General features: G+C 40.5%; 1 protein-coding gene and 1 pseudogene across 1 annotated transcript in view; both read left to right on the top strand.

Annotated features, from left to right (window-relative positions):
• LOC114615584 (ATP-binding cassette sub-family A member 8-A-like) overlaps window positions 1-13,085 on the top strand; it is a 77,509-nt gene that overhangs the window by 8,119 nt on the left and 56,305 nt on the right. The window contains exons 2-6 of the mRNA XM_028761282.1: window positions 1,363-1,464; window positions 3,012-3,216; window positions 6,723-6,887; window positions 7,733-7,836; window positions 8,841-9,067. Coding sequence (XP_028617115.1) covers window positions 1,369-1,464; window positions 3,012-3,216; window positions 6,723-6,887; window positions 7,733-7,836; window positions 8,841-9,067 — 797 coding nt within the window. The 5' untranslated portion in view covers window positions 1,363-1,368. The remainder of the gene's footprint in view (window positions 1-1,362; window positions 1,465-3,011; window positions 3,217-6,722; window positions 6,888-7,732; window positions 7,837-8,840; window positions 9,068-13,085) is intronic.
• LOC114615585 lies at window positions 10,531-13,053 on the top strand (annotated as a pseudogene).

Below are 13,085 nucleotides of genomic sequence, written 5' to 3'. Positions count from 1 at the left end.
GTAAGCTGGGATTGTAGCTCAGCATGGCAGGAGCACACAGGATCTTGGCTGAGTTTATTCCCTGCAACACTGGGCGAGCATGGCAGGGCTCTGCCCGGCATGGGGAATTCTCAGTCTGGTTCCACTGGGGTGCAGAGCTCTTGGATTGGGGATCCCCATGCCAGAAGTTGGCCGGAGACTGACTGGTCTCAAGCCCTTGGTCTCTCAAACTGCTGAGATGCCGCCGAAGGACTGAGACAGGGGCATGTGGGTGCATGACCGGACAACCCACAGCCAAGAGAAACAAGGGGAGGGGGAGAAGAAAGAGGCCCTAACAACACAGCAGGAGAAATTTGGTTACTGTACTTGCTTAGCAGACTCGGTGGCCTGGCTAGCTTGCTTGAAGATGTGGGTCCTTGTGGCTGGACCGTCCTCCAGGTAAGAGATTAAGCAGCTGCAGCAGTAGCAGACTTGTTCTAGCCCAGTTCTTGAAGTCTGTGGGTGTCTGTGCTTCGAGTGGGCACCAAATGTGGGAAAATAATAAGCTGCAGCATTGGTGGAGTCGGGGGTGTTTTCATGCTGGTAGGTCCCACATACAGGAGAAGGTCTAGGGTTCCCAAGGCTGGGGGCTTTGGTGGCAGCAGGCTCCAATGACACGAGGAAGTCCTTGGTTCCAAAAGGCTTTATTGTCATGGCGGATGGTGGATGGATCTGGAAGTACCCCCATAAAACTCAAGGCAGTCCTGAGTTAAATAGGGAGGGAGGAAGGGGGAGGTTCTGGGGAAGCATGCTTAATTTGCTCCGCCCTCTGGCCTTCATTAGTATGTAAATCCCTAGGGCCTGAGGCCTCTAGTCATATGCTCTACCTGTGCACTTTGGGAGGGGCTGTAATAGTCTACATGACTGAACAATGTAGGTTTATGGAGACAAGACTGTGTGTCAGGACTCTGGGTTCTGGGGGTGTGGTCGAACTCTTGCCAGTTCTCACGTAGAGTCTCAGGGTTCTAGGTCCATGCACAGCCATGAACCAGGATACCCTTATGCAGTCCCACAATGTTGATTTATAAGTTATATATAAAGGACATCATCCAGGCCTAGATTCATGCCCTGCCCCATGTGTTTGAATGGCTATGTATTGTACAAATTAGAATGTTAATGTATTTATAATGTATGTCATTTAAGGAAACACAATGTTGAAGGAGTCTGGGAGTGAGAAGAGGAGATGGGGAGGAAATAGAAGAGATGCCCAGTTGATAAACTATGAATTCTAGAATCCAAACCTTTCCTCTGGAATAAAAGGCAACCAGGCTCTGACATCTGCAAAAAATTTCCTCTTAAGATCCTAGTATTTGTTGATTTTTCTCTTTTTTTCTTATTAAACAGACCAAGATGGTTAAGAGAGAGATAAACGTGTGCCAACAGACGTGGGCCTTATTGTGCAAGAATCTTCTCAGGAAAAAGAGACTGAAGAGAGACACATTTTTGGTATGACTCAGGATCTTCCCTGCTTCCTTGTATGTGATGGTGCAGTATGTTTCCTGTGTGCAAGGACTGGAGACATCCCTGGGAAGGAAATCATGCCTCTACATGGAAGGAGGAGGCCATTCACTAGGGGCAGTCTAACAGAGGAGGGGGCCAAAATAGGAATACAATAAACACCTTAAAACTTTAGAAAGCCATTACAAAGTGTTTTGGTCACTAAGATTAACATAGCAGAAGGTCAAAGAAACAAAGAGTTTGCTTGCTAATGGACACATACTGATGGTAGAGCTAGTGGCTTTACTTTTGGTTCTTTGTCTGTCTGCCTGTCTCTTTTGCTTTAAGAGTTATTTATTTATTTTATATATGAGTGCTCTACCTGCACTCATGTTCACCTGCATGGCAATAGATGGCATCAGATCCCATTATTGATGACTCTGAGACAGCATGTGTTTGCTGGGCAGTGACCTTGGAACCGCTGGAAGAGCAGGTACTGTTCTTAACTGCTGAGCCATCTCTCCAGCCCCTGGATCTTTCTCTTTTAAAAGGCATTTGGTTTCTTAAGAACATAGAGACTGTGAAATCAGCATAATTGTGAAGATAAAAATTTCTACTGAAGTATCAGATAGTGCAGCCAGGTAACATCTGCTATCTAAATTGTGAGATTATACTAAGGACATATTCAGTGAACTTTTAAAAGCCAAGTATTGAAAGAAATGAAGAGAGCGCTGACTTCTATGGGTTGTCCCTGACTCTGCATGTGTACTGTGGTGCTTGTGCATACAAGTACATGCATGTGCCTATGGCACATGTGTTACGTGTTACATGCACAGGTGTACATATACTCACATAGACACAAAAACACACATACACATTCATACACACTCAACATACACATTTTGGAAAGTAAAACCTTTCAAAGTGATTTGCTGTTTGTAGGGCACAGTATCCTTGAGATATTCCTATCAATCTATCAAGTCAGTGTAGTATTCTGAGGTCCCTGGTCTTTGGTTTTTTTCTTTTTTTCTAACCTGCAGTTAAAATGTGACTAAAATAATAATTGTTACTAAACTACCAACACCAAGACAACAGTAATTATTAAGTTGTCAGTGTCTTGGAACTATCTCACCCACTGATTCTTGCAGCAAACTCTAACTGAGGGGTGCTGGAGGTTGTCTATCTGCAGCCACAGCTTACTACTGCATTTTAAAATTCAATTTATCTCCTCACACTAGAGCAGTCAATTTCACTTCCAAAATTCCCTAGAGGAGGCTAGGTGTACTGGCCCTAACTGTACTCTTTGGAGGCTGAGGCACAAGGATCAAAACTTCAAAGTCAGCTTAGGGTAGATAGCAAAATAATTTAAAAAAAAAAGTCTTGAGAATGATAGGGAATGCTTAATTTTTGTAGATGGAATATTTCCAAAAGTATATCCTAGGAGACAAAGAAATTTGAAAATTCATCCACAAATATCATAGATATATGGCAGAACTGATTGGTTTTGACTTATCACAAATTACAGTTCTATTTGTTTCTTTAATCTGCCTTTGTAGGAAACCCTGTACACAGCACTTATACTACTTAGTTTAACTTTATTTCTGGAATTACATGAAGTTTATGATTTCTCATCACTGCCTGATGTGGACCTGGGACGCATTGATTTATCTAATCACTCCACCATTATGATTGCGTACACACCTGACACCCCAACAATTCAGAGGATAATGGAGAGACTCTCTTTGGTCTCTTACATGACAGGTGAGTTTTCTGCTAAACCACAAGGAATCTCTCTTAGTTCATTTGGCTGTACATATACACTGGTTATTGTATAGTTTACTTGATAATCTCTTATGTGTGTGTGTGTGTACGCACACCTGTGCTCCATGTACATTAGCATTCAGGTGTAGAAGGCAGCAGAGGCCCAAATAGGATGTGAGATTCCCATCTTACTGCCTGAGACGGTCTCTCACTGAACTGGAAGATAATTGTGTAGGCTTGGTTAGGATGACTGGCCTGACAGCTCTCTGAATCCCTCTGTCTATGTTTTCCAATTGCTGAGCCATATCTAGGTTGTTTTTTGTTTGGTTTGGTTTGTTTTGTTTAATTTGGGTTCTGGAAAATTAGAACTGGGGTCCTCATGTTTCTAGGACAAATGCCATTAGCCATTGAGCATCTCTTCAGCATCTCACTTAATCAATTATTTAAAAGAAAAAACACTTACTTTTATTTAATGTATGGCATTTTGTCTGCATATATGTCTCTGCATCACATGCTAGCAACAACTTTGGAGGCCAAGAGAAATCATCAGTTTGAGTTGAAGTTATAGATGATTGTGAGCTGTCATGAGGGCGCTGGGAACTGAACCTGTGTCCTCTGCAAGAGTAGCTGGTGCTGTAACCACTGAGATATCTCTCCAGCCCCATTTGATAAATCATTATTATCAAAATTATCTAATTGTATAACACATCAGCATGATTTCCCTTGATCACATCTAGGCTTAAGAATAATTGGGATTGCCTTTTTTAAGATTTAAAACTCAATTACTGGTCCTTTCACACGCACACATACATAAACACACACACACATTTCTTTATTACATGGAAATACATTGTGAGATAGGTTATCACTGTGTAGACCAGGCTGGCCTGAATCTCATAATCCTGCGTCAGCTTCCCAAGTACTGGGATAACCTTGTGTCACCACATGCAGCTTCAGTATTTGATTTAAAAGTTCTTTTTAAATTAGTTCTTTGTTTCAATTTTTGCTTTCTACGTTAGATTATTTACATGGGAAGAGCATTATGATAATCAAAAGACCTTGGTCACAGTTTCTCTTTTCATAACAATAGACCAGCAAGAGTGGTTGGTTGGGACCAGCTTTTAGGATGGAATGGTTTTGCTGTATTATTGTATAGTACGTCAAGTATTCCCTAAAGTGCCTTTGAGCCCCCTTTCACCTTGTTTACAGGATCAGGTAACTAGCAGGCAAAGTATTTTGAATCTTTCATTTGTAAGTGAATGTTAATGCATATGGTTTTAGGTAAAATGATGACTCATTATCTATTTATCTTGTTCTGAGTTTGTTCAGTAGAGTCTTGAGAATTAATTTTGACAACATTAGCAGCACAGGTAGACAGACATCCAGTATATCTTTCCTGTTAGCTTCAGCCCAGGTTCTGAGCCACCCCAAGAACTCATCCAAACCATGTCAAACCAAAAGAGCAGGTAGAGTGGTTTTTGCAACTGCACTTCAGAATGTTCCCTAGAAGGAAGACAAGCTAAAGCCAGCAAGTAAAACCAGCAGATTTTTTTCTTTTTCTTTTCACTTCTCTTGATTACAAATTCAAATCCTACAGTGTCCTTTAATATGAAGCAAGGAAAAATATATCAAAGAATATCAGCTATGGTGATGGCCCCATGATGTCCGTTGAGTCTGAGTGTGATGATGGTATCTCAGAAAGACCTTGTCATTCATTGGCAGTATTCACATGGTCCATCAAGGCACGACTATTCTGAGATGATCGACCTGTTGACTGGACCCAGTCACTGGAAAGCTATAAAACCTTTCCTTCGTTTCTTAGTCATATTGTATACTTAGATTTACTCTAGCTTGGGTAACCATGACTTCTATTGGGATTCTGACCTCAGAAGCAGATTCAATATCCAAGAGTCCACCATCACCACAGTGTGTTTCTTGGCAAACCACCTGCTTCAGGGAGTCTCTGTGGCCACAGTTCTTAGACTATTCTGATGTTTTCCTTTCTATCTCTGCCTCCCTGGCCATCATGGGACACAATGATACAAAACATTTCAAACCTGTTTCCTCTGGCACCACATTAACCATCTTACTGATATAGACCCTGAGTCTGAATGTATGCACTGGGTATCATATCCCTCCATACTGAATCTGCTTCTGATTTAAGATCATACCCTGATCTGACCTGCCACCCAAGACCCACATCTCTCTATTTCTTCTTCATATTCAGCCTGACTCTCCATTTCACAGATGTTCTCTGTGCATTGAACATAATGGGCTTTTAGGGAAAATGAATCTGAGTAATGTCTTCTCCTATGGACAAAGCAATGCATAATTAAGCTACATATACACTCGTGGTGAGGTTTTGTGTTTTAAATTTTAAACCCTTTTCTTCCTTGACACTAGTAAATAGTCTAATTGGAATGGTGGATCATTTAGTATCATGCGAATTTGTTATTAGAGTATATGAAAGAGAAAACTTGTTACATATGTCCTCTGATTTTATCCACATCATTGGAAATATATTTTGGACATTTTAGTGTGATTAATGTAAGGTTATTATACAATTTGTGATTATTTCCATAACAAATTTTATCTACTAGGGAATGGAATAAGGTTTCTGTTGTGTGTAGCTTTGCTACCCCACCTAAGCTCCAGGAATGGGGTGTGCTACCAGCCCCCACTCAGCTCCCTTGAATCCACAGATAAAATACGCACACACAGTTATTCAATTTCAACTTGTCTTTTGACACAATTGCTGGGTGCCTCTTATCTCCCACCTGGAAAATCGTGCCCTTATCAATATTCTTAGCTCTGCATATCCTTCCTGTCCAAATCGTTAGTAGCTCAGTTACATCTCTGACCACCTACCTGTAGAAGCAGGCTGTGTGGTCACTCCCTTTGGAGATCTCATATGGCTGGTCAACTTTTCTCCATCAGAAGCATGGTGAACTTTCCACTCTTCCCCTGCACCTGTCTGTTTCCTCCAGAGAACTAGAATTCCCACCTATTCCTTCTGCTCCAACAATTGGCCCATGGCTTCTTTACTGAAAGATCAAGAACCAACTGGGGAATAGGACAGCACCAAAACCATCCCTTTAGGGTTCTATGATGGTTTGAAAGAGAAATGGACCCTCAAGCTCATACATTTGAAAACTGTATTCCTGGTTGCACTGAGGAGGGTTAGGAGCTGTGACCTTACTGAAGGAAGTATGTCACTGTGTGTGGTCTTTGAGAGTATAAAGCCTTACCCTACTTGCAGGCCACTGCCTCTGCTCTATGCTTGCATTTGAAGATATAAGCTCCTTCCTCCTGCTGCAATGGCTCTGCCCTGCCACAGTAGACTCTTCACTCTGGATCCATAGGCTTAAATCAGCTCTCTCTTCCTTAAGTTGACTTTGTTCATGGTGTCTTAATCACAGCAACAGAAAAGTACATAAAGCAGCATCTCATCAGTATTGTTTATAGAAATTTACTTATAGTGGTAATTTATTTTCTTGGAATGCCAGGAAGAAAAATATTGGCTTTTCCAAATGAAGAAAATATGACAGAACTCATTTCAAAACGTTATGATGATGTAGTGAGGGTCATATTCACCAATGCTTCTTCCTACCATTTGAAGTTCATGAAAGGGACAAGGATCCCGATCGTAAGAGAACATCAGGACCACACAGGTAACTCTGCGGCTCCCATATTGGATGGCTTTCTATTTCTCTAATGTAATAAGGAATGTAGGGAAATGTCCTGGCTAGTTTTGTTTTTAATTGGACAATATGAGAAAAGGGGACCTCGACTCAAGAATTCCTTCCCTACCATTGGCCTGTGGGTGTATCTATAATGCATTTTTTCTTAATTGCTAATCAACGTAGGATGGTCCAGTGCACTGTGGGTAGTACTGTCCGTGGGGACGTGAGCCTAGGCTGTAAAATAAATATAGCTGAAGGAGCATGGGGAGCAAGCAGTAAACAATGTTCCTCTATGGTCTCTGCTGCATGCTCCTCCCTTGGCTTCTCTTAATGATACACTGTAAACTTTAACCTAAAATAAGCCCTTTCCTTCCCAAGTTCCTTTGGGTCATGGTGTTTTATCACAGCATCAGAAAGCAAACATGAACAAGATGTTAATTAATACAAAACAATAAACTTCAATAACAAAGGCAGGTTAGGTAAGGAGATAACTCAGTAAAGTATTTGCTGTGCAAATGAGGGAGAGGGAATAGTTTGATGCCTAGAACCTGTGCTGGTGCATGCTTGCAACCACAGTGCTGGAGAAACAGAGAGATGTGGTTCTGTGGATAGGTAGGCTAGCCTAATTAGTTAGAAAATGTAGAACCAAGACACCTTCTAGGGTTCTTACCTTTGATATCTTCAATTCAGTAAGTATTAATAATTTTAAATTTGATATTTTATGGATTTCAAGGCAATAACAGTGTTTTCAGTGTCTGAGGATATTGTAAAATTCAGTGTGTGCAATAATTAGGGTCATATCCTATGCTCATACTTTTCTTTGTTCTCAAAAGCTCATTGTTATTCAGATGGAGAGTCCATATATTGTGGTGTTTCAACATTCTGGACAGGTGGGTTTGTGGCTCTTCAAGCTGCCATCAACGCCGCCATCATAGAAGTGAGTGCAAATGTCTGACAAAATTAATTCTACTCAGTTTTGTGAACATGTCAGCAGACAGCTATGTTCTTTCATTCTCTCACTATTATTTGCTCTTTCATGATGACTTATTATTTACACACCCAGATTTCTCCAATAAAGTTTGCCAAACTTGCTGTATTACCAGGGATAGTAGAACAACAGTGACATTGACAAAATAAGACTTTTCTTCTCTGGGACTCAGTCCTCTTAGGAAACCCAACATGTGATCACATAAGTATTAGAACAGAAAATGTGTCGTCATGGAATGATAAACAATGTTCAATTGTCTGTAAATGAACACACAATTCTCAGCTTAGATAGAAGGATTCCTATTAAAGAGATCCTCTTCAATTGTCTTAGGGTTTACTGCTGTGAACAGACACCATGACCAAGGCAACTCTTAAGAGGACAACATTTAATTGGGGCTGGCTGCTTACAGGTTCAGAGGTTCAGTCCATTATCATCACGATGGTAATGTGGCAACATTTAGGCAGGCATGATGCAGGAGCAGCTGAGAATTCTACATCTTCATCTGAAGGCTGCTAGCAGAATACTGACTTCCAGGCAGCTAGGATGAGGGTCTTAAAGCCCAAACCCACAGTGACACATCTACTCCAACAAGTCCACACCTACTCCAACAAGGCCACACCTTTTAATAGTCAGTTCACCTCCCTGGGCGGAGCATATGCAAACCATCATCACAGCTATGAATGGTCAGGTGGGAAGTGTATCTATCTTATGTAATAGAAAAAGATGACCACTGAGAAATGAACAGGCAATAATAAACATGAAGTTGATAAAACTTGGAGTAATATGGTCAGACCAGGATGAGAGATTTGACTCTAGAATCTAAATAACCAACTTACAGAAACTTAGACTAACGACCAATCCAGACAAGTCAGTTATAACTTCAGGGGAAACAGGATGCTTCACCTAGGTACAATACTGCTGTTCATGTTTTCTTCACTGGTATCTTTCTTTAGGTCACAACAAATCACTCAGTGATGGAAGAGATGATGTCACTTACTGCAAAATATATCAAGATAGATCCTTTTGTTGGGCAAGAGGGAACAATGACGGACTACTTCCTTTTGTTCTGTATCATTTGTTTCTCCCCACTTACCTACTATATCTCAGCTGGTGTTACAAGAGAAAGGAAAAAGATGAAGGGCTTGATGACAGTGATGGGCCTTCGGGATTCAGCATTCTGGTGAGTGAGTGGAGGGGCTCAGAAAATGTGAGCTTCTGGGGACAAAGCACCACTGGTTTGTGGGAATGTAGCTCAGCTGGCAGAATACTTGCCTGGCATGCCTTAAAGACTTGAGTTTGATCCTTAACACTCAATAAACTGGGCCTGCTGTCACACACCCATAACCTCAGCCCTTGGAGGGAAGAGGAAGAATAAGCAGAAGTTCAAGGTCATCAATGACCATGTATGGAGTTAAAGGCCAACCTCAGATGCATGGCACTGTCTCAAACATAGCCTCTGTCATTATTTGAACATTCTAGCATTTGTTTTTCTGAATTACATGGGATCACGCTGGTGTAATGCTTGACAGAAAAAAAAAAAAAACCTGGACTTGGTCACACTGTACTCTGAGATGAACAATGAGGTACAGATTTGTCATTGAGTGATATTTCAGATATTGCATAGCCAATATCTATTGCTTTGGAGTCGCGAGAAATCTAATAGTGGATAAAATGTTTGCTTTAAAGAAGTGGCTCACATCCTCTCTAATGCTGTGAGCCTTCATGTTGTTATGATCCTCCAACCATAAAACTATTTTCATTGCTACTTCAAAATTTTCTTTGTTACTAGTGTTATAAATCATAATGTAAATATTTTTGTAGATGGGGTTTTATCAAAGGGGTCATGACCCACAAGTTGAGAACCACTGCACTGTTTTTTTCTGCTGTTAGAAAAGCCCAAGCAATTTATTCGATCACTTAAATGGGATATTATGCTAAAAGCATTCTGGAAAAATCTACTGCAGAGCTGAATATATTAAGTGCTATGCTCCCCAAGCTATAGCTTTATCCAAGAGAAACAAAAGAGCAAGAAAATAAAATAAGCACCACTTATGCCTCATTTGCCCCTTGCCAGTTGTGTTATCACAGGATAATGGTATACATCAGTGAGCCTCACTTTCTGCCTCTGCAGAAGTGGGGGATAATATCCAATATACCATTCTTGCATGGTTGTTGCACTAATTAGTGCATTCTTGCACTAATATATATATATATATTATAATATTATACATGTAATATATATATATATATATATATATATATATATATATATATATAACATATATTTTAGTGAGTTGCCATATCAGTGCTGGGTCTTCAACAAGAATAGTCAGTACTCTTACCCACCGAGTCACATTTCTGGCCCCTAAGTGTATTTTTTTTTAAAACTGTAACCTTAACTTTGAAAGGTATCTGGTGATCAGTAGATACTAAATATTAACTTGTATTTTGGAAGTCAGGGTTATGATTTGTATACAAAGTAGCATTAACTTCAGGTTGAAAGCCCAAGTTTTGCTCTTCTTTGCCTGCTTGCCTTGTGGGATTGAGCAACTGCCAGATCCTTGAACTTCAATTCACCGCTGCTGCTGACCATTGTGTGGGGAGTTGAACTACAGAGTGGTTGAAAGACACACAGAAGTCTTCATGGATATAGTTGATACATTTAATCATTGAATTCCTGCTGAACACTTAGATGATGCCCTATTTCTAGGATCCAACCTGGAGAATGAAGTCTGTGAGGATTTTAGTACATGTCAAAATGTCTTAGAGGACTCGCTGAAGAACATGCTCAGCGGTAAGGATCCTATGCTAGGATCTGCAAGTATCCAGTTCTGTTTGCCTGTTTTGGATAGCAATGATCCCAATTTCTAGATGCCTTGTTCAACAGTTGTTGGTCTTGACGATATTATGGATGAGGGAGTTGTTAAAGAAAGTGGTAATGATACCATTGATAAAGAAGAATTGATTTTACCTAACAGGAGTTTGAGGGACAGAGTAGAAGACAACTCAGTAAGCTCACCAAGAAAATCACCTCGTTTAATTATTGCACAAGAACAAGTAAGAAGTTTGCAACAAAGCACTGTTGCCAAGCGTTCAAATGTGGTACCTCTAAGCACAAAAAAGCCATCTGGGAAGACATTATCTACCTCTAAAGTAGGGGTGAAACCACCAGAAAGATGTCAGAGTAAAGAAGAAGTTTATGCCTCACTGAAATCTGAACACCCTAAGGAGAGTAGAAGGAGTGGCCGGCATGCCGAACAGATGGACGTGGCAACAGAAGTCTTAGCGTCTTCAGTTGATTCTGTAGTGTCATCTTGTGTTGGAATGAAGGAAGAAGCTGAGTTCGATCCCAAGCATGCATGTAATTACCAGGGTGACGTGAATGTGCCATCTCCTGAGTTAAATTGTCCACTTCTTTCAGAGACTAGTGCTAGTATGGAAGAGAACACTGACACTCTGATGGAATGTAAAGCTAAGACTAACAGTAGCCTGTTATTTACATTTCCAGTTAAAGTAAGTGAGCAGAGTGATCTTGTTTCAGGTGAACTGGATGACACCATTGATAGAGGGAACGCAGGGGGAAAACCTGAGCAAGAATCAGAGGAGGGAAAGTTCCCCTGCGAAGGTGAACAGATGGCCGAGGAAACTGAATCTTGTGATGTGTCTGCTGACTCTGCTTGTACTGATAAAAATAAGACAGAAAAGAATGAAGGGGCGGGTTGTCATTTGGAATTGACGAATACTATGGATATTGTTGATAAACCTGAGAACTCTCCTCAGAGAAATCAATTGGAAACACTGGATTATGGTGAAGAAACAGTCTAATGATGTTCAGTAAGCCAGATTTGGAGGAGGTTGACACTTGTGCTTTCGAACCAGAAACTAGTCCTTTAGAAAATACTACTTGTGATGTTCCTGACCAAAATTCAAAGCATTGAATATTACTCAAAGTATTAAAATGGAAACAGCAAATCTTCAGGTTGATAGAAGTGGTTTAGAGCTCAAAAGCATGAAATCCAAACACATAAAATCTGTAACTCATTCTAAACATAGCATGACCACAGAGACTCCAAGAAGAACTGTGGCAGCAAAGCATGAAGTAGGTCATAGCAAAACAAAATCTAATGTCAAGACTGTGAAGCGAAATGCTGATGACCCAGAACCCCAGTCTGATTTTCAGAGGCCAGTCAAAGTGAGAAAAAAAAGCAAGTTGACAAGGATTTGAAGAGTCAGAGTTGTAATTCTGGAGTTAAATCTGTGAAAAGCCAAGCTCGTTCTGTAGTGAAAAAAATACCCCAGGATCAAAACACAATGCACATCTCCAAACCTTTAACTCATTCTCTTAGGGATAAGCTTCATGGTCACCCTGGCGTCTCGAAGGAGCCTCATCATCCTGTACAAACTGGACATGTAGTACATTCCAGTCAGAAACAGAGTCATAAGCCTCAGCAGCAGGCTGCAGTGGGGAAGGCCAGTAGCCATGTGAAGGATGAGCATGAACATCCAGGCGGTGAGCATCTTAAGGAAGAGGATAAACTGAAGCCAACAAAACCTGATAGGAACCTACAGCCTTGCCAAAGAAGAACCAGCAGAAGTTTTTTTTGGATGAGCCCCTGTTGTTCATCCCTGACAACATAGCTACTGTAAAAAAAAGAAGGGTCAGATCAGACCACCTCAGTTGAAAGCAAATATATGTGGACTCCCAGCAAACAATGTGGGTTTTGCAAAAAATCACATGGCAACAGGTGTGTATGTGTGTATGTGTTTGTGCATATCTGTATGGGTGTGTACACTGGGAAACTTGTATGATGAGGATTGAGATCTGTGTGAGAATGTTCTAATGTGAAAAAAATTTAATATATGGAAACTTCCAAAAACCCCTTACCAATCCTGGAACCATTGAATTTACAGATAGATCATTGTAGAGTATCTTAAAAAGCTTAGTCTGACCAATCTGATATGCATGGAAATGTTTTGTCATTGTAACCAGTTAAAATTTGATGTAGTCAATGCATCTGATAAAAACCAAACCCCTTTTGCTAACCAGAATTGTTATGCTGCCCTTGGGACTGGAGGCTATATGTCATTTTATTTTACTGCAGAACTAGTAATAAAGTGTAAAGCTCTAAGAAAGAAAGAAAGAAAGAAAGAAAGAAAGAAAGAAAGAAAGAAAGAAAGAAAGAAAGAAAGAAAGAAAG

Source organism: Grammomys surdaster, unplaced genomic scaffold (genome assembly GCF_004785775.1).
Source record: "Grammomys surdaster isolate TR1022 unplaced genomic scaffold, NIH_TR_1.0 126906, whole genome shotgun sequence".
Lineage (NCBI taxonomy): Eukaryota > Metazoa > Chordata > Mammalia > Rodentia > Muridae > Grammomys > Grammomys surdaster.
The sequence above is the reverse complement of the archived record's forward strand: the minus strand, read 5'-3'. Positions and strand labels throughout refer to the sequence as shown.